This window comes from Prionailurus viverrinus, chromosome D1 (genome assembly GCF_022837055.1).
Source record: "Prionailurus viverrinus isolate Anna chromosome D1, UM_Priviv_1.0, whole genome shotgun sequence".
NCBI lineage: Eukaryota > Metazoa > Chordata > Mammalia > Carnivora > Felidae > Prionailurus > Prionailurus viverrinus.
The window spans coordinates 115,133,274-115,152,465 of NC_062570.1; the positions used below are offsets into that span (position 1 = coordinate 115,133,274).

Here is a 19,192-nt window from a genome sequence, read left to right on the forward strand (position 1 = left end):
CCACATCCACCCCCGTGGATCCCCTGGACCTGCAGACCCCACCCACCCCCAGAGCCGGGGCGCCCGCGGACGGATAGGCGGATCTGGAGCCCCTCACCCCGGAGATGCGCCAGTGTGACCGAGCAGGGCGAGGCTCTGAGATCTTCGCGAGGCAGCCCTGGATGAGCCCTAGCAGATGCCAGGTACCCCCAGCCTCAGCTGCCGCGGCAGAGGGGCTCTCTCTGGGGCCCCGGGACAGACTCCCCTCCCGTTCAGCTGGCCCCTCTGCTCTGGAGGGATGGGGGGAGTGCTAGGGCCAGGCCTTAGTCTGCAAGTGGGTGTCAAAGTTATGATCAGAGGCCAGAGACCCCAGGGCTCTGCGCGCTGAGCCTCCCAGGCCGGAGAGGGGCCCTCCCCTCCACAATTCAGGAGATCCTATAGTCTTTTCGCGTAGCCTCAACCAACATGGGCATCCCCAGAGGGATGTGGGTGTCAGACGGGAGGGTGGGGATCCTGTGGCCCAGACTGTTCACTGGTGCCAGGGACCAGAACAGGTGGGGGAGGGCACTCCTGGCAGTGCCCCCCTCCTTAGGCCCAGGCCCCACCCTCTGCCCTCAGCGTAGGGCAGGTGTCCTGAATGGACTCCCAGGATGCCCCTGCTCAGCCAGCTGGCTGGGAGGAAGTGGGGAAGGGGCAGAGGGCAGGTCCGGGCAGCGGTGGGCACCCCCAGGCACGTGCAAGGACCCAAGGGCTCTGGCTATGATTCCTGGGGTGGTGTGGGGGTGGAAACGGGTGTGTCAGGAGGCAGGGGCCCAGGGCAGTTGGCCTTGTTTGCCTGGCACTGACGTGGAGCGCTTCCTGGGGAACCGCCTGGGGAAGGGAGGCACACTGGGTCCTGGACGGTCAGTGGCACTGCCTTTTCACGGGTCACCAGGACCCCGGGGCGGGTCTCCCTGCCTGCTGTCTGAAGCATCACAGGTGAGCTCTCCCAGGTGGGGCAGGAAGTGGCCTTCTCCTTGGGCCCAGCCCTGCCCCCGAGCCCTGGCAGGACCTGGCTTCCTGGTTCTCTCTCCTACTCTGCTGAGCACTGGGAGAGGAAGGCACGGGCCTGCCCTCGTCCCTCCTGGAGACGGAGCCTGGACGGGCAAAAAGTGGGAAGGCCGGCACACAAGGGAGCAGCTGAGGTGGGGACCGTAGCACTTCTGAAATGAAAGTCACTGTCCCCAGACCAGGACTGACCCTGATCAGGAGGCAGCAGAGAGCCTGGAGTCCCAGGCTGGCTGGTGGCCACGTGGAGCTGTGGTGCCCTCCGTGGCAGCTGACCGCCACCTGCACGTAAACAAAGTGATAGGGGTGTCCGGAGCCCAGCTCAGGGCAGGAGATCATGAACCCTGAAGGCCACAGGTGTCCGGCTGCCAGAGTCTACAGGGGAGCTGGCTGGGCGCTCCCAGAGGCAAGCGCACCCGTCCCGTCCTTCCCGAGTCCGCACGGCGCCAGCAGCAGGGAAGGCAGCGGGGAGGCGGGAGGACGCCCGCTGGTCCAGAGCCAGAGTGGGCAGCGCAGAGAGGTCCTGCTCCCACTTGCCCCTGCCAGGACAGAGGCCATGGGGGGCGCCGCTGCGGCCTCTCGAGGAAGCCAGTCCCCGTGGAGGTCCTGGACTGGCCCTGAGGCCTGGCTTGGCTGTCCTCCGGGGGAAGCCCTCCTCCTGGGGCTGCTGGGGGAGGCCTGGATGGGGTGTGTGCTCTTGGGTATGGAAGAGGTGGGCGGCCTCAGGAGGAATTCAGGGAGGTATAAACATTTATTTCCACAAAACGGTAGAGAAAACGTCCAGATACCCAACGTTTTGTTCCAGACGTGGACGGTGCACAGCGTGAACAGGTAAAGGTCCTGGAGAGCAGGAGCTCGGTGTCTTCCGGGAGCCACTACGATCTGCGAAGGGGGAAGAAGGCACAAACAGAATGCGGGGAGCACAGTGCAAACGTCCCTGGCGTTTTAACGACCGAGGCTTGGACGTGGGGGCACTGAGGCACCAGGCTGGGGCAGTGGAGGGCCGTTCGCCGCTGGCCCACTCCCTGCCTCCCTCCCGTCAGTGCCAGGGTCTCGGCCCGTTCTTCCTTCAGGAGCCCCCAGGGGAGAGGAGCCGCAGCTGCCAACATCCCCCTGGACACCAGGGCCCACGGTTCCTAAGCAGCCCGGGGCCTGGCTGCCCGCTTCTCATGCTGCCCTGGAGCCCCCGGCAGAGCAGCAGCGCGGTGGGTATGGAACACGCACCGCCCCAGCCTGCGCCCTCACAGCCACGGGGGAACCGGCAAGACACGGCCAGGCTGCTCCTCCCGGCAGGGAACGGTGGTTTGTGGCCACAGCTCGGCCACCTCCTTTCCCAAGGGCCTGTTCCCTTCTGGGTCGGGGGTCAGGGCAGCTGCCGGAGGGAGAGCCTCACCAGCCAAAAGCGGGGCCTGAGCAGATGTTCCCGCGGTCTCCCTTCCCGACCCTTCGTGCGGCTGTTCCCGGCAACTCCCCCGGCTCTCTGCTCTGCCCTGGGTTCCAGACCACCCCACCACCCAAAATTCGTAAACCACTCCAAACCGTCCTACCCGTCCCCACCGGTGCCCTTCCGTCCAGCACTGGGGGAGGAGACGGCCGAGCTCCCGGGCGGGGGCTTCTGTGCAGAGCCGTCCTGCCCGGCAAAGCCGGGTGCTGCCCGCCTAGCTGACAAAGGCAGCGATGGCCACCAGCTGCAGGACGGCCTCCAGGCCGTGGAGCGTGAGGAGCGCGGCGCTGAGGGTGGAGTCGGCCCACAGCACCAGCGTCTGCCAGAGCAGGAAGTAGGTGGACAGCAGGGCGCCACCCGCTGTAAGGACCAGGCTGACGGCCAGCGGCACCTCGGCCTCCATCAGGTTGCCCTTGGTGCCTGGAGAGGGGGACAAGCAGACGAGTGGGTGCCGGGCTCCGGGACGCCTACTCGGACCCACGTGCACCCAGGACGGCCCCGAGGCTGCAGGGAGGCCAGACGCGAGCTCATCACCCGCACATCCCCCTGGACATAGGGCTGACGGCTCCCAGGGAAAGGATCTATGGTGGCCACCACATCACTCAGGAAATGTCACAAAGCAAAAATGCCGCCGAGGGGTGTGCTCTCCCCAGTGAGGATAAAACCAAGTGCAGTTGTAATTTCTGAACCTCAGTCTCTGGGTCAATTGTCGGGGTGGGAGAGGGAACTTGGTTTTCTAAGAATGATCCCAATTGCATTCTGACACCTTTCCCTAATTCCAAGTGGACTGAGGAGATTTTGTTTAAAATTTCCAAAAATATTTTACTGTGGGCTAAGATCAGTTCTGGAAGGTCTCATGCACACTTGTAAAAAAACAAACAAACAAACAAACAAAAAACAAACCAGCACGGCATTTTACAGACAAATAGGCAGTCACAGGAAACGCTAATCCCTGACTGCAGGTGTCCGAGGCGCCTGGGCAGGGACAGGCAGGGCAGGCGCCCCGCAATCCCAGCACCTTCTGTCCCCCTCCCAGGTCTGTGGGCTCATCCGTGACGGCCCAGGACACCTGCTTCTGTCCACCAGAGTCCGGAGGGTCTGATGACCATGGCCTGTGCCTGTGTCCCCTCTGGTGATGGGGCACCCTGGCGTACACGTGCAGGCAGAACGTGCTATGTGCCAGGGCCTGGAAGTGTCAGCTGCCATCGGCTCCCTCTGCTATTCCAACAAAGGGAGCATTTCCTACACCCATCAGCAGAACACGCACGGTGTGAGCCTGTTTTAGAACACAGACGTGCTGGCACGTGCGTGCCTGTGGCCGTGAAGGCAGCAGGGACGAGATGGGGCTGGAAGCCGTGTGCACCCCGTGTGGCGAGCCCTGGCCGGAGCAGGGTGGGGTGCGACAGACGGCAGAGCTCACGCTGTTGGGAGAATATAAATGGGGAGCTGGCTGAGGGCACCTGCAGTGGCCTGGACTGAGCAGGCTCCGGGGGCCCTCCTCCCCTTCCAGGCTCCGTCGCCTGGAGAACACTTCGGATCCTCCCTCTCCAGACTGCTGAGGCCAACAGGAGAAGGCAGGAGGTGAGGTGGAGATTTGGGGGCCCCCGAGTCAATTGGCCGAGCTGGGTTCCAATCTCAGTGCTGTCGGGTCACCTTGTGGCTTGTGCAGGACTCCCGAACAGAAGCGCCTCTCCCAAGGGTGCTGCTCCCAGTATTACTGGTCTCTTGAGTAAAGCTTCTGAATAAACTAATTAATACTTAATGGCGTCGTAAGGCGAGCTTGCAAAGCAAGTGGTTAAGCGGTTGACATCAAAAGTGTCTCTAAGAACCACGTTATAAAGGGATAGATGTTTGAAGGCTCCCAGAGCGTAAGCTAGTAATTCTGTGACCCTAAGTACCACACGGTCTTCAGTCGACTCACCCAGGTACAACCGAACTGCTTCCAGAATCCCCATCAGAAACAGCAGAGTCAGGTCGAGAGCCAGGTAAGGACAAGGATAACTGAAAACCTGACCTGGAGAACAGGCAACAGAGCAGAACTCCAGTTATGGGGGGCAGTGGCAGGGGCGCCTCCCATGTGCCTCTATGATTAAGGCTCACTTTTATGGGGCGCCCGGTGGCTCAGTCGGTGAAGCGGCCAACTTCAGCTCAGGTCACGACCTCACGGTTTGTGAGTTCGAGCCCCGCGTCGGGCTCTGTGCTAACAGCTGGGGAGCCTGGAGCCTGTTTCGGATTCTGTGCCTCCCTCTCTGCCCCTCCCCCACTCTCTCAAAAGCAAACATTAAAAAAGACTCACTTTTATATATGATCATTAGGAGCGTAGCCAGGAAATACAGGGCATAATACCCCCCACTCAGGTAGAGCAGCACTTGCAAGGAGACGGACGAGAGCTGGCCAGTGGTTAAGGACTCGGTCCCAAGCAGACCCAGAGAGCCTCGCAGTGCGTCCACCCCAGGGGGCCAGCTCTGCCCCGTCTTCCCAGGGGCCCGACACAGGCAGGCCCAGTGTAGGCACCTGCGGGTGGCCATGGAGACCCAGCCATCGGCTCCCTGCCTGCGGAGGCTTCTGCCCACACTCCTCCCCTGTCACAGATGTCCTATCCTGGAACCAGAGGGCTGGGCGTGTCCCTGGTAACTGCGGGCAGGATGGCCAGGCTTCCTTGCGGGCACCACCCTGATCCGGGCCCAGGTTACGAGATTGAAAATAATGAATTCTTTTCATTTCCTTCAAAGAAAATGTATTCTCTTTGAGGGGGGGGGGGGGGGGCAGTTAAATGTCCACTAACTTTCCCGAGCTCTGTACACTTCCTGTTTGCTTACGTAAAAGGACTCTGTAAACAGTGTTCAGACTGAGGGGTCTTTGCTCTTCTGCTCCAGATGGGCCTGGGGGAGGCAGGCAGCCACCCACTCAAGGTGCAGGGCCTAGAAGGAGGGTGATGGAGCCAGCACGCTCCACTGGAGGAAGTCCTAGAACTCTCTGCATCTGTCAGTGACCGTCCCTCCCACTGAAACATGGGATTTCTACTCAGAACTTATAGAAAAGGTGGGGGCAGAAAGCGGAAACTCAGAGCTGACTTCAAGAGTCCGGCAAACCAGCCCTCAGGAACCGTGCTGTGGAGGCCCACCAGGGGACACGTGGGCACAGCAGAAGGATACCACCGCGGATGAAGCTCTCCCTAGAAAAGAAAGTATCCGTCAGGGAGGCTCCAGGTCCAACCCGGATGCTTTCCTGGGCCATGTCCAACGCTGACCCAGGACCCCGGCTCCATTCTGCGATCCCATATTTACAGAAAGAAGCCACGTTTATCTGGGATTGTCCATCCGAGGATCTGACCGTTGGCTTTTCGAAAGCTGAGGCTGGGCCGGAGTGTGTACTTGGGAGCTCAGAGGTGGAGAGGAGAAGGCTCTGTCTGTGGCCGAGCTGAGCCCAGCCGGGACAGGGAAGGACTGCGCCCTGGACACAGACAGAGGACAGCTCTTCTCATTTTGAGGTTTCTGTACATTTACCACGTGGGTAGAACTAGAGGAAAACCTTTTCCGATTCAGGGTACGAATCCTTTTTTTGTGTGTGGTTGATGAGAGACCCTGCTTTCCTCTGGAATTTCACACACGGCCCCAAATATCCCTCAGATACGCATTTCCTGAAGCGGCAACCCAAGTTCTCGCACTGTTGTGGCTCCTGGGCCCTTTCCCACCCGCGGCAGCCACAGGTCTCCCTCCTCCTAGGCTGACAGCCTCTCTCCCCGTGAAGTGGTCTTGGCATCACAGGTGTTGAGTGTCTCTAATCCTCCCATCGAATGTGTCCTGGGGCAGATTTCCTGTGTGAAGAGGCTCACACCAGTGGCACGTTTGTGACACGCAGAAACATCAGCAGTGACTGAAAATTTGCCAAATGGACCCTCTGGGAGGCCTGAGCTATATACTGCCGGCTGCAAGCGGACCAGCGACGGGAACCAGCCCGGCCGGTCTTCTCTCCAGCCCCGGTGATCTGGTGAGTAGATCTGGGCTTTCTGTGGTGCCGCACTTGGGCAGGGGTCCTAAATGGGTCAGCCCAGGGAATCAGGGACACAGATCAGAACTCAGCCTCGAGGAGCGGCGGCCAGGGGAGGGCCAGTGGAGCACGGGTCATTTATAAGCTTGCATCACGTTACAGGCGGTGTGCTCCTGAAACCCGGCCTGTTCTTTTCCAGGCTCTAGCTAAACTCCGCCACCTAGATACTTGTGGGTATCGGGTGGATTTCATGTGAACTGGGGGTTTCCTCCCTTTTGATTCTTCTCTTGAAGGCCGGCTTCAGACACTTCAGATCTACTTGCCGGCCGGCCACTGTGATGGATCAGAACCGTGGCAGCTCAGGAACAAAGGCTGCACAAAAACCTTACGTGACACAGGATTTTACATAATTAACGTTAAAGGCAGCTGTAATCAGATTGGCGGCTCTAAGGGTTTCAGACCCATAACGGCTCATCGTGACTATATACAGCAGTGGTTTTCAGGACCTAACATTTTTTTGCTAAATGATTTACTGTAGTGACAGTGTGTCTCTGAACAGGGGTGTCAGGAGTACACGTGGAGGTGCGGAGAACGAACGTGTCCCCGAGGTGACAGACAAGGCGTGCACAGGGATCCTGCCCCGGCATAAACCTAGTTTCTCACCAAATGGAAACACGTCTCGCTAGCGGCGGCCGTTCACAAAGGTCTGACGAGAGGGCTCTGCTCTGCCTCAAGCACACGCACAACGGAGACCACCTCTTTGCAGGACGTCCCGCTTGCTGCCCAGCGCACTCCCTCGTCTCTGTCTTCCCCGCAAGTAATTCCTGACAGCTGGGGTGTGCAAAGGGGGCTTTTTTATCTGAGCGCTCGCTACCACAAAGACAACCCCAACCCAGAGGAGCGCAGCCCCCATCCCATCCCGCGCTTTTCTTACCCAAGCGGTGCACACATCAGCTGCTGTGTGGACTGAGTGGTCAGCACCCTAAATGGCACACTCATGGGCACAGACCCCGGCGACCCGGGCAGGACGCGGACCAAGAAAAGCTATGCCCACCTGTCTGCCAGCTGGGGGTGTTGCACAGCGAGAATTAACAACTCACTGGACTTCCAGGAGTCAACGCTTGGGGGGGTAGGGTGGGGGGGGGCGGGGATCTGTACGACTGAAGCACACGCTGGCGGGGACCAGCTTTCCGGGGGGTTGCCGCATCGCCCAGCATTCTGTCTCGGACACAAAGCTGCCGGCAACGGGACGGGGTGCCTCCCGACCTGCGGGGCCCCCGCCAGCTCCCTGGGCGCCTGGGCCTCACGGCACACGGGCCGCCCTCGCTCTCCGGAGAGCGCGCAGCCGCTGCGCAGGGCAGTGTGGCAGTTCACGGGTCACACTGCAGCCAGCCCGGGCCGACGCCTACGCCCCTGCTGCCTGCCCCTGCCCCTGCCCTCGGCCGCCGGTCCCCTGCCCCTGCTGCCAGCCCCTTGGCCCTGTCCCCGTGCCCCCGTCCCCTGCCCTGGCCCTTGTCCCCTGCCGCCACCGCGCGCATTGCGCAAAACCGGGGGCCGGCCACGGAAAGGTGGTAGCAGGACACGCGACGTGAGGCCAGGGAGGGGAAGAGGCTCTCAACGGGCCCGGGGCCTCACCTCGCGAATCTACTCAAAACCGCGGAGTCGCAACCACCACGAGGTACCCCAGACTGGTCGGCCTTTCCGACACCAGAAAGAACCAAAACGAACCGGCCCCCTTCCCGGCATGATCTCTGCCCCCGCCGCCCGGAGTCCCAGCCCCAGCCTCCGGCCGACGGGCGCCACGCAGTCCCGAGACCCTCGCGGCCCCCTGACGCCCCCAAGCCGCCCACCCCACGCCCTCACCTCGCCGCGCGGCCGCCATCTTGCCGCCCGGCCCCGCCCGCCCAGTCCGCCGCGATCCCGGCAGTCTCTCGGCTCCGCGCTCTTCCCGTCCCTTCGGCCATTTTCGCTTCTGCTCCCGAAGGGGCCCGACCTCGCCGCGCTTCGGGAGTTGATTCCGATCCGCGGCCGAGGCCCGATCAACCCGTCCGGCAGCGCTCGGGCACTTTCGTACAGGCGGAGGCGGAGAGCCGAGGCTCGGAGTATCGGGGCTCGGCAACGCTCGGCTCTGTTCGGCTTCACCTCGGACGGACTCGGCTCCCGCTCGAGGCGGGGGTGGGCGGAGCCTGCGACGAAAGGTTCTCCTGGCCCGGCCGCGCTGCGTCGGAGGCCGGCGAGATTCTGCCCCACAGTCGGCGACCCTGTTGCGGGGGACGAAGGGTGGCGCGGCCTCCCAGGCGCTGAGGAGGGGTTAGCGCAGAGCCGTTCGGAAGCCCTCGTACAGCCTCGGACCAGTTCGGGCAGACTCGGCTCCGCACTTCGGGCCGCTTCGGCCCTCCTCGGTTCCGGACTCTCGGCCGTCGGCGGAGCTCGACTGGGCCGCTTCGTGCCGGTTCGGCCCCTGTTCGGGCAGCCTCGGCTCGGCGGCGCGGGAGGCTTCGGGCAGGCTCGGCTCGGCTCGGCTGGCAGCTTCGGGCGGCCTCGGCCCGGCTCGGCTCGGCTCGGCCCGGCTCGGGCGGCCCTCCTCGCGCTGCGCGCTTCGGGCTCCGTCCCGGCCTTCGGGCGGCCCCGGCTGGCGCCTTCGGGCGGGCTCGGCGGAGTCCGGATGGAGGACTCGGACTCGGCCGCCAAGCAGCTGGGCCTGGCCGAGGCGGCGGCTGTGGCGGCCGCCGCCGCTGTTGCGGCGGCGGCCGCGGCCGCGGCAGGAGGCGAGGCGGAGGAGCCGGTGCTCAGCAGGGACGAGGACTCGGAGGAGGACGGAGACTCGGAGGCAGAGCGCGAGACTCGGCGGGTGACGGCCGTGGCGGTGATGGCCGCCGAGTCCGGGCACATGGACATGGGTGCCGAGGCCCTGCCGGGTCCCGACGAGGCCGCCGCGGCCGCAGCCTTCGCAGGCAAGTGCCGCCCGCCCGCGCACACGACCCGGGCACCTGTGCGCACCTGCCCCCACACGCAGCCCATGCACCTGTCCGCACCTGACCCACGCGCGCCGCCCCAGACACAAACCCGTGCACCTGTGTGCACCTGCCCCGCACACACCGCACACAAGCAGCCCACGCCAGCCCCGCGCCCACCGCCCGCTGCACGCGCCCTGGGGACCAGCCTGCCCCCTTCTCTCCGAGCACATGCCTCTCGAACGCCTCACACCTACCTCGTGTGCCCTGCCATTCCTGCACGCCCTGCCCCATGTGACCAGCCTGACCGTGCCCAGTGTGCACGCTTCCCTGAACATGCTTCCCGAACCCGCTTACCTTGTGCAAGCCCCGTTCCTTCCTGCAGAGCACCCTGCGCTCCTTCCAGAACCTTCTCAGCACCTGCCTCTTGCCCTGCTTGTCTTCTCTGTCTGCCCCTGGTGCTGGTGACAAGGGGGGCTGGGAAGATTAGGGGAGTGGGGATCAGACATGGATCCTGCCCTGGAGCAGCCTGAGGTTGGGTGTGTCTGGTCACTTGGAATCCTAAGGTCCAGTTCAGGGGTGACCTGAGAGCTGGGGAGCAAGGCAGTGCTCACCCAGCTTGGGAGGCCCTGCAGCCTTTGGGAGCAGAGGTCGGCATCATGCTTTGACTCCTTAGATTCCCCTCCTGGTCCGTCCCTGGCCCCCCACATCCCATCTCCTTTATGGATCCTCCCTTCCCCCTACCATTCCCGGCAAGCTCCTTTCCCAGGGGAAAACTGGCCCATGGTTTTGTTTCTTGCCACACAGAACATTCTCGTTCTCAAGTGTCATGACCCGTGGAGCCTCAGACTGTGCCCCAAAGCCTCCTTTAGGAGTAGTGCCTTCCCAGATCGCCATCCCAAAGAAGGTAGAGACTTTCCCAAGTGTTGTATCCCTTCCCAGCTGGGAGCTCCCTAGCTGAGTGTGGGGACCCAGGAAGTGCATCCTTGAGTTACTGCCGGCACGGCACGTGTTGTCAGGCACTTTCCCCTAAGGAGCCAGCAGCCTGTGTCCTGGTGGTCCTGTCACTCCGGTGTTTATCCAGCCCTAAGCAGCTGTAGGCGGGGGGACTTGGCCTGCTGCCCCAGAGCTGCTGGTCTGTGGGTGGTCTGTCTGGGGTCCTCACAAAAGAAGGAAGAAGGCTTTGTGGCTATTAGAGTATTCGGTTCTCATCGCTAAACTCTGCTTTGATGTTGGGACTTTGGACCGTGCAGTTTTCTTCAGTTTTTGTTTTGTTTTGTTTGCATTTTGCGTATGTTTTCTGGATGCAGAAAAGAAACATGATATAGTTCGTCACGGCATCAGAGAAATGTATTGGCGTTGCATGTTTTTATCTGCAGAATTTGATAGTTGTGTTTTTGCATACATGGAAGGATTAAAACTTTTTTAAGTTGCTGAGGTTAGATGCCTTCCAGGTGCAGGTAACTCGGCAGGTTGTGTCTCCTCTCTGGGGCTCCCTCTTCTCGGGCCCGATAGCTGCTTGGCCTGAGCGTGCGTTCAGACAGGGACGTAGGCTGTGGTCTGCTGGAGGAGCAGACAAGGGGAACAGCTATTTTCAGTTCAGTTTGGTGGGCGCTGGGTTAGTGGAATATGCAGGACTCTTTCCACCAGTATTTTGTGAGCATTTCCCAAGTCAGAGACTGCCCTACTCATGGGCCATTCTAGAATGCTGTGTGACAGAGGGGACCGCCTGCCCAGCCAAGGAGCTGGCAGGAAAGCCTCTCCGTGGGCAGTGAATGGGAGAGGGGGTCCAGGAGGAGGCAGGAGAGACCTGAGCCCTGGCCTGTGCTGACCTTCGAGAGGGTGCCAGCAAGGGAGGGAGCTCTGTAGGTGACACTGCCTGAGCCTGGCCACAGGATGGTCACCGGACTCCTGGAACCTTGGTGTATGGTTTTATGCTGAAGGGAACGAGAAGCCCAGGGGCAGTTTGGCAGAGCCTGCTGCCAGCTCAGTGGGAGCGTGGCGGGGGCGGGTTTTCACTGTGAATAAAAGGCTCTAGTGGGCTGGAGAGCTGCCTCTTTCTTTTCTTTTTCTAAGGCCCAGATTGCTTAGACTGGGGTCCAGAAATGCGGAGTGAGCACTTTGTGTAAGAATGTTGGGAGTCCCGTGGTTGGAAGTGCAGATACCTGTTTGGGAAATGCTGTTTTGGGGCCCTGGTGGGAGGCCCTTGGCTCTGATGGTGTGCTGAATCAGGCTTCTGTGTTGCAGAGGTGACCACTGTGACCGTGGCCAACGTGGGCGCCTCTGCAGACAACGTCTTCACCACGTCGGTGGCAAATGCCGCCTCACTCTCGGGACACGTCCTGGTAAGCCGCTCCGCGAGCACTTTTCCCCCGACCCCAGAGTGTGACCTCCCTGACCCCGGTTCCCCCAGAGGCCCTGCCCAGGGCTGTGTGGGCGCCAGGAGGAGTGTGCTGTGATCTCCCATCCTTGCCCGACAACCACAGAATGGGGGACTCTCCTGGAGCTTTGCCAGAACTGTTAGTTACCGTTTCTCTTTATTTTAGCCTTAATCACACACCTAGGACTCTACACACCTGCACGCAAAGCTGCTATCATTGGAATGGCAGCAAACAGCAGACTCACCCTCTTAATTTTAGTAGCAGAGTACAGACTTGAGAAACTTGCTTTATTTCTTAGGGTGTCAGCATGCGTACAAGCTGATAGCCAGCTGACAATTTCATGCCTCCAACGAGTCTCTCCTTCCCAGAAGCAGATTCTGGCTTGTCCTCTTTTCTAGAAGGGGCTGGAGCCAGAGGGTCAGGGAACCAGGGCACAGCCTGGACCGTGCCTCCTGGACATGGTCCTTGCAGCGGGCTCTGAGGACAGGGAGGCCCGGAGACGAAACTGACAAGGAGGGGGGGGGGGGGTCTCAAATATATGTGTATTCCATTGGCTTTAATAAGGAAAATACTTCGGGGCACCTGGGTGGCTCAGTTGGTTATGTGTCCAACTTCAGCTCAGGTCATGGTCTCACGGTTCATGGGTTTGAGCCCCGCGTCAGGCTCTGTGCTGACAGCTTAGAGCCTGGAGCCTGCTTCCGATTCTGTGTCTCCCTCTCTCTCTGCCCCTCCCCTGCTCAGTTTCTCTCTCTCTCTCTCTCTCTCTCTCTCTCAAAAATGAACAAACATTTAAAAAATAATAAGGAAAATACTTTGTGATTCGTAAATGAACACAGAACATTCCCTCTTTTCAGTAGAGAGTTGCGTGTCGTTAGTGATTCAGACACGAGCAGTGCAACACCCTTACTGAGGCCCTGACCCTCTGGGTGATGAGCCCCGGCTCTGGGTGCGTGTGCAGGTGTGCGCGTGCTCATGGGTGGGGGTCCCTCAGCTCCACAAGGAGGTGTACTCACCCCCCTGATGGATTTTCAGATTTTAGGAAATGTCTTCTCACTTTGCCTTCATTGCTTCCGTGCTCTGACCATGCAAGTGTTAGAACGTCCCAGAATGGTGGCTGTGAGCAGACTGCTTAGAGTGTCGTCCACCCCAGGACTCTCTGGGCAAGGCCTTGAGTTTGCCAGAGACCTGAGCCATGTGCACCCAGGGACAGCGGGGTGGGTCTCTCCTCCAGCAAGGACAGGGAAGGGCGTCTGGCTCACGAAGGGATGGGGGAGGAGGGCGGGGGGGGGGGGGTAGGGCTGCTTGAAGGGCAGGGCCAGGCTGCCCCAGAGGAAGTAGGTGCTGTCACGATAGTACCCGGCCACTGTGGACAGGTGTGTGAGCAGTGCGGTTGGGGAGGCCCTGGCGTCTGGTGGCCATCAGTAGAGCTGTGTGTGGGACATGAGCATGAGAAGAGAGTCCTGCCCCAGACCCTGGCTGTGCCTGTGGACTTGGTCCCTCAGAACCCTCCCTCAAGACCTGTGAACTTGCAGGAGCTGCTCAGGTGGACGTGAGGGCTCTTTCTCTTTCCAGGCCTTGTGTGTGGGACACGTTTGTTTTTTTTAACTTTGGTAAGTGACTGAGCATTTGTTCAGAGCCACCCAGACATGGCAATGTCTTTTCTTGTTCTTGGCTCTGTGTCTAAGTCTTTTTTTTATTTTCTAATTTTTTTAATGTTTATTTTTGAGAGACGGGGTGGGGAGGACACAATCTGAAGCAGGCTCCAGGCTCTGAGCTGTAGCGCAGAGCCCGATGTGGGGCTTGAACCCATGAACTGGGAGATCACGACCTGAGCCGAAGTCAGACGCCTAACCGACTGAGCCACCCGGGCGCCCGTGTTTAGGTCTTTTACTGGCATCTTGAAAGAGCCCACGGAGGGGCGCCTGGGTGGCACAGTCGGTTAAGCGTCCGACTCCAGCCAGGTCACGATCTCGCGGTCCGTGAGTTCGAGCCCCGCGTCAGGCTCTGGGCTGATGGCTCAGAGCCTGGAGCCTGTTTCCGATTCTGTGTCTCCCTCTCTCTCTGCCCCTCCCCCGTTCGTGTTCTGTCTCTCTCTGTCCCAAAAATAAATAAACGTTGAAAAAAAAAATTTTTTTAAAAAAGAAAGAGCCCACGGAGGCACGGTTGGCGCCCTTGTCGGTGACGGTCAGCGAGGCCCATGTCCCGTCGCACCGAGTGGCAGGCCCCGCAGCTGTTTGTCTGGGAGACTCACAGAACGTTCTTTCCTCCAGTCTGGCAGGACAGCCCTGCAGATCGGGGACAGCCTGAACACAGAGAAGGCCACGCTGATTGTTGTGCACACGGACGGGAGCATCGTGGAGACGGCGGGGCTGAAGGGGCCAGCTGCACCTCTCACTCCAGGTGCCAGCACACCTGGGCGCTTGTGGAGTTCATGCTGGGGGCGACCTGTTTATTTTTGTGGTGAATTTGTAATATAAATGTTCCTGTTTAGGTAGAGAAAGTGGGGTTTTATGAGCCGAGAAAGAGCTGCCTGGTGCTGCTAAGTCGGGGTGGTCTGTGGGCAGCCGGACGACCCGCCGTTATAAGCCAGTCGGCGTGGTTGTACTTGCCTGGTTATCTTGGGTGCGTCCGGCGTCTCTTACTTTCAAAACGCTTCCTTTGCCCAAGGCCCTCAGTGCCCTCCGACTCCTGCAGCTCCCGGCCAGGAGCGAGGCGGAACCAAATATAACTGGGACCCCTCGGTGTACGACAGCGAGCTGCCCGTGCGCTGCCGGAACATCAGCGGCACGCTGTTCAAGAGCAGGCTCGGCTCAGGTGAGGCGCCCGTCCCCTCGCGGCCCCACAGCGCACACGTGTGGGCCAGGCGCGGCCCCACAGCGCCCGTCCCCTTGCGGCCCCACACACGTGTCGACCGTGCCGGGGCGGACGTGGCTCACAGCCCCGGGCGCTAGAGCTGGGGCCGTGGAGAGGTTTGGGGCGTGGTGGGGGCGCAGTGAGAAGACGCAGCAACCCATGGAGGGGGGAAAGCGGGGGAAGAGGAGTTCCCACAGGGAGAGTTCCCAGGGTGGGGCAGGTGGCAGGAGGTCATCGTGAGACCAGGGTGAGCTTGCGGTGGCCGTGGACAGTGGGGCGGGGAGGTGTGGTGGGCCTGCGAGTGTGGATTCGTGGGGGGGGGCTTGCCTGCTGCGGGCCGGCCGTGGGGGCGGGGGGGGGGGGGTCACGCAGGCCCAGCAGGGGGGCTGTGGCGTTTGCGGCCCATCTGACGAAGAGCCGGCCGAGGCCGCTGGGGGCGGGCGGTGCGGCCACTTGCTGGTCCTTCGTGTCACTTCAGGCGGCCGGGGCCGATGCATCAAGCAGGGGGAGAACTGGTACAGCCCGACCGAGTTCGAAGCCATGGCCGGAAGAGCCAGCAGTAAGGACTGGAAGAGGAGCATCCGCTACGCGGGCAGGCCGCTTCAGTGCCTCATTCAGGTGTGTGCGCGCCGAACCCCCGCAGCTACGGCGGGGGGTCCCCACGGCGGCCCCGGGGCGTGGCCGGCATGTGCGGTCAGACAGAGGCCGCCTGGCCGTGTGGTCCAGGGCAGGCGACCTCGCCTAGTGTCCTGGTGTTTCACGCATTCGGTGCCTACGGTGCTTGCCAGGAGTGCCTGAGGCAACACCGTAGCTTCCCCTGGAGGCGCGTGACCTTTCCCAGATGCTGACCACCCCCCCCCCCACCCCGGTTTACCCGTCGTGAGAGGGGCGGGCTTCTCACTGCTGTTTGCAGGTAGCGCTTTGCGTGTTGGTCAAGAAATAACGCTCGTAGAGTCTTCACCTCCCAGAAGGGACTCGGTGGACCCTGCCGCCGATAACCGCCTTGTACAACAGGGAAGTGCGAGGAAGAGGCGTTTCTGGAAGCGACAGGGTTTTGTGTTTATGAGCAACAGACACCCCGTAGAGCTGCCGAGAGGCGACTTTCTCACGTACCGTGTCTTCTCTGAATTTCAGGACGGGATCTTAAATCCTCACGCTGCCTCATGCACCTGTGCCGCCTGCTGTGACGACATGACCCTGGTGAGCGGCCGGGGGGTCACCTGGTAGGGCCGGGGTGCGTGTGGGCGGGCAGGGCCGCCGCGATGACCCCACGCCCTGCCCCGCACACGGCTCTGGCGCCCCTGCGGCCGATCCAGGGGCTGTCACGTTTCTCTCTCAAACTCTGCGTCTCTGGCGTCGCTCTGATGCTGCAGGTGGCGCGGGCGGGGAACTTGCTCCAGTGTCACCATCTTAACCCCAAAACTGAGCACACAGTGTTCTTTACGGTCGTGGGGAGTGCGTGTGTGCTGTCTTATATCCTGTGTTTTTTAACGTTATGTCCTGAAAGCACTACGTTGAAATTATGAGGGGCTTTTAAGGTCTTTTGAAACATTTCTGTGTTCTCAACTAACAGTTTCAAAAAGAATGAACGTTTTCATTGATTTTAACCTTTGTGGCCGTGTAGCTTTCAAAAACGTGAGAGTAACGTGTAGCGTCTGAATGTCTTAGTTTGGTTTCAGCCTTCCTTACTGTTAAGTTCTATTTTGAGATGTTTTCAAGTGAACTAGAAAGCCGTTTAACGAGATATCCTGGTTTTATTTTGATGAGCTATCTGGTTAATTTTTAGAAGATTTGAAAGGAGATGTAATTGGAGAGACCTATCACAGTCTTGGGTGGAAAATGAAATATCCTAAAATCGTCTAGTTCGTGTATGGATTAAATATTCTCGTGGAGTGAACAATGGGATATTTTTGTGAAAATGAAGTAGCTTTAGAGTTCACTTGGAGAAACTACCAGGGAGAGCACTCCGAGATCTCGTAGGGGGAAGAGAGTAGGAGGGAATCGTCCCGTTAGGGAGTTTAGAAAACTGGCGAGCACCCTTTGCAGTTGCCACAGAACGTGGAGACGGGTGTAAACAGGACACGTGCGGGATGCGTGTGCGACACACCTAGACCCGGCCGTGGAAAGAAACGCGGGAAGCCCTGAGCCGAGGCGGCGTGGCCGGGGTTGGAGGCCCAGGGAGGGCTCGGGCGCTGCCCTCACGGTCTGCAGGCTCCACATGGTTCCTCGGAATCCCTGCGGGGCTCTGTGGAGCTTTAAACAAGCTGGTTTTATAGTCGGTAAGAAAGGCAAAGAAGCAGGACAGCCAGAGCAATTTGGAGGAAAAGACTGAAGTCGGAGGGGTCCCGGCCCTTGAGGACCTTTCCCACTGCTGTCGTGACGGAGACGTGCGCGTCGGCAGGGCGAGGGGTTGGCGGGGCCGCGGGTGCGCTTGCACACAAGGGTGTCGGCTGCATGGCGGTGGGGACAGCTGCGCTCGGCGTAGAAATGCTTCTCGGCCCCAACCTGGCATTTCATGTGCAGATGAATTCAAAATGGATCACAGATCCAAATTTATCCAAAACACGAAACCCACATTTTGGGAAGAAAACACAGGGGAGAACTTCGTGGCCTAGGGCTCCCTCCGCCTACTGGGACATCTCCAGCCCCGGTTCTGAGTTGCAGAAACTACCTTCTGGGCAGGTGTGGCCAAGAGACTGGGGGCTCCTTCCCTCACCAGCCTCCTCTCTGAGGACAGAGGCCACCCCCAGGAGTGGCAGGGCAGGAAGACTGCCACCAGCGTCCTCCCCCCCAGCTCTAGAGCCTCGCCACGTGGACTCGAGCCCTGGAGAGGTGGCTGGTCGGCAGTGAGAGCAACCCGCTAAACCGGAGAAGCAGGGAAGGTGGCAGCTAAGAAGAATCCGTCTGGGATAAGAACAGACCTCAAAGATTTGCCTCAAAAACTCCCCATGAAGGAGCCCTAATGCGGTTGGATCTGCCCCCAGGCCTCGGAGCTGTGAGCAGTCTGCTGGGGGACAGTGCAGCCACTGCTGGGTGTGACACCCTCCCTGCTGCCTGGGGACAGCCAGGTTGCTGACCTGATCAGCAGCAGGAACCCTGGAGAGAAGGAGTCCGTCTCAGTGTTGCTACAGTACGTCACTAAAGCGTCCATCTTTCGACAAAACGTTGTAAGACTTGCAAAGAAACGGGACGCGAGAGCCACACAGAAGAAAATGGCCAGCAGGCACGACCCAGGGCTTCCGAGGACCCCCTTTATGCTCACAGAGCGGGGGGCGCCATGTGCTCGGGTGGCCTCGGGGGACCGCAGCCGGGGCAGGGCTGCGACCCCAGAGACTGGCCTCCCCTCCTGCCCGAGGCTGGACAGCCAGGTGGCAGGTGCAGGGCTGGCTTCTGCCGTTGCTACTCCTCTCGTCTGTTCCCAAAGCCTCTTCAGTCCTGCTGGAATGTTCTGTCCCATGGGGCAGAGGCTCTCCTTTGCGGGTCCTTCTCTGTTTTCTGTCTTCTAGCAGTCCCTGGGAATCCTGTGTGTTGACGAACGTTATCTTGTTTTTAAACGCTGCTTTTCGTGTATTCTTTTAGAAAGAGTCTTTTCTGTCCCTCAGGGACCTTGGGGCCTGCAGAGAGGTCGGGCCTCTGCAGCTTCCCGCCCGCGGTCCTGCTGTGCCCCCTCCGCGCCGTGTGGGCAGAGACGGGCGCGGGGACGGCGCTGGCCCCGTCTCACTGCGCCTCTCCCCGCAGAGCGGCCCAGTCAGGCTCTTCGTCCCCTACAAAAGGCGCAAGAAGGAGAATGAGCCGCCTGCGACCCCCGTGAAGAAGGAGCCCCCCAAGAACATCACGCTGCTTCCCGCCACCGCCGCCACCGCCTGTGAGTTTGAACGAGGCGGAGCCATGGCCCCTCTAACCCCTGGGGCTCCCTTGTTCTGTGGGGGCCGCCCTGGGGGGGGTTTTCCTCATCTCCGTGGACTCCCTGGCGTGCCCCCGGCAGGTGTTTCCTAATGGAACGAACCAGGAGCCATGCCTTCTGGGAGGGGGCATCCGCAGGAACACCTTTGCTCAGCCCCCATGTCCACATGCCTCACACGGTTGTCCCGGAGTGGGGACCAGGTGGACGGAGGGAAACCCTGGCTGTGTGTGAACCAGAGTGGGGCGAGGCAGGGACGAGACAGGTGTCTGCAGCCAGCGCCTTTGCCCGAGGCTGTGAACAAGCATCTACAGAGAGCGGTCCCCCCACCCCTCGCCCCCGCCCCTGCCCTCCCACCCCGGCGCACTCTCTTTGTGGTTCCTGCGGCCAAGGGGATGGGGCAGCAGAAGGGCTGTGGGGGCAAGTCTGCTTTCGTCTTCAACCTCTGTGAATCTTTTTTTATTTTAATATTTTTTTTAACATTTATTTTTGAGAGAGACAGAGTGCAAGTGGGGGAGGGATAGAGAGGGAGACACAGAATCCGAAGCAGGCTCCAGGCTCTGAGCTGTCAGCACACAGCCTGACGTGGGGTCACACTCGTGAACCGTGAGATCACGACCTAAGCCGAAGTCAGACGCTCAAC

General features: G+C 60.4%; 2 protein-coding genes across 10 annotated transcripts in view; one reads left to right on the forward strand and one right to left on the reverse strand.

The window, feature by feature from the left end:
• Positions 1 to 49: 49 nt before the first annotated feature.
• TMEM80 (transmembrane protein 80) lies at positions 50 to 8,742 on the reverse strand. Of its 4 annotated transcripts, XM_047876999.1 has the most exons (7): positions 8,324 to 8,433; positions 5,626 to 5,645; positions 4,767 to 4,860; positions 4,392 to 4,484; positions 2,574 to 2,890; positions 1,815 to 1,908; positions 50 to 1,308 (listed from the first exon to the last, which is right to left on the reverse strand). In XM_047876999.1, exons 1-5 carry the CDS (start codon positions 8,340 to 8,342, stop codon positions 2,685 to 2,687), a joined length of 432 nt encoding a protein of 143 aa, XP_047732955.1. In that variant the 5' UTR covers positions 8,343 to 8,433; the 3' UTR covers positions 50 to 1,308; positions 1,815 to 1,908; positions 2,574 to 2,684. The 4 variants fall into 4 exon arrangements, with proteins under 4 accessions (XP_047732955.1, XP_047732954.1, XP_047732957.1 ...); XM_047876998.1 differs by lacking the exons at positions 5,626 to 5,645; positions 8,324 to 8,433 and having other exon boundaries at positions 4,767 to 5,271; XM_047877001.1 differs by lacking the exons at positions 50 to 1,308; positions 1,815 to 1,908; positions 2,574 to 2,890; positions 4,392 to 4,484; positions 4,767 to 4,860 and adding an exon at positions 7,124 to 7,291 and having other exon boundaries at positions 5,486 to 5,645; positions 8,324 to 8,567.
• The window catches only part of DEAF1 (DEAF1 transcription factor), a 24,781-nt gene continuing 14,331 nt past the window's right edge, over positions 8,743 to 19,192 (forward strand). For 4 of the 6 annotated variants that reach the window (XR_007156121.1, XM_047876995.1, XM_047876996.1 and 1 more), the window contains exons 1-7: positions 8,743 to 9,414; positions 11,662 to 11,759; positions 14,066 to 14,195; positions 14,463 to 14,609; positions 15,127 to 15,266; positions 15,783 to 15,848; positions 18,387 to 18,513. Coding sequence is in view for 3 of the 6 variants with exons in the window: in XM_047876995.1 (XP_047732951.1) it covers positions 9,126 to 9,414; positions 11,662 to 11,759; positions 14,066 to 14,195; positions 14,463 to 14,609; positions 15,127 to 15,266; positions 15,783 to 15,848; positions 18,387 to 18,513 (997 nt within the window). In the remaining 3 variants the exon portion in view is untranslated. The remainder of the gene's footprint in view (positions 9,415 to 11,661; positions 11,760 to 14,065; positions 14,196 to 14,462; positions 14,610 to 15,126; positions 15,267 to 15,782; positions 15,849 to 18,386; positions 18,514 to 19,192) is intronic. The other 2 variants (XR_007156122.1, XR_007156123.1) reach the window with 2 other exon arrangements.

Bases quoted from the DNA above. Each gene is read 5' to 3' on its own strand.
- TMEM80 (XM_047876998.1), bottom strand. From the start codon at position 4,998: ATGGCCACCCGCAGGTGCCTACACTGGGCCTGCCTGTGTCGGGCCCCT. The intron at 4,485-4,766 runs GTGAGTCTTTTT...CCTGTTCTCCAG, and splicing joins CCTAATGATCATATATAAAA to GTCAGGTTTTCAGTTATCCT. The intron at 2,891-4,391 runs GTGAGTCGACTG...CCCCCTCTCCAG, and splicing joins AGCAGTTCGGTTGTACCTGG to GCACCAAGGGCAACCTGATG.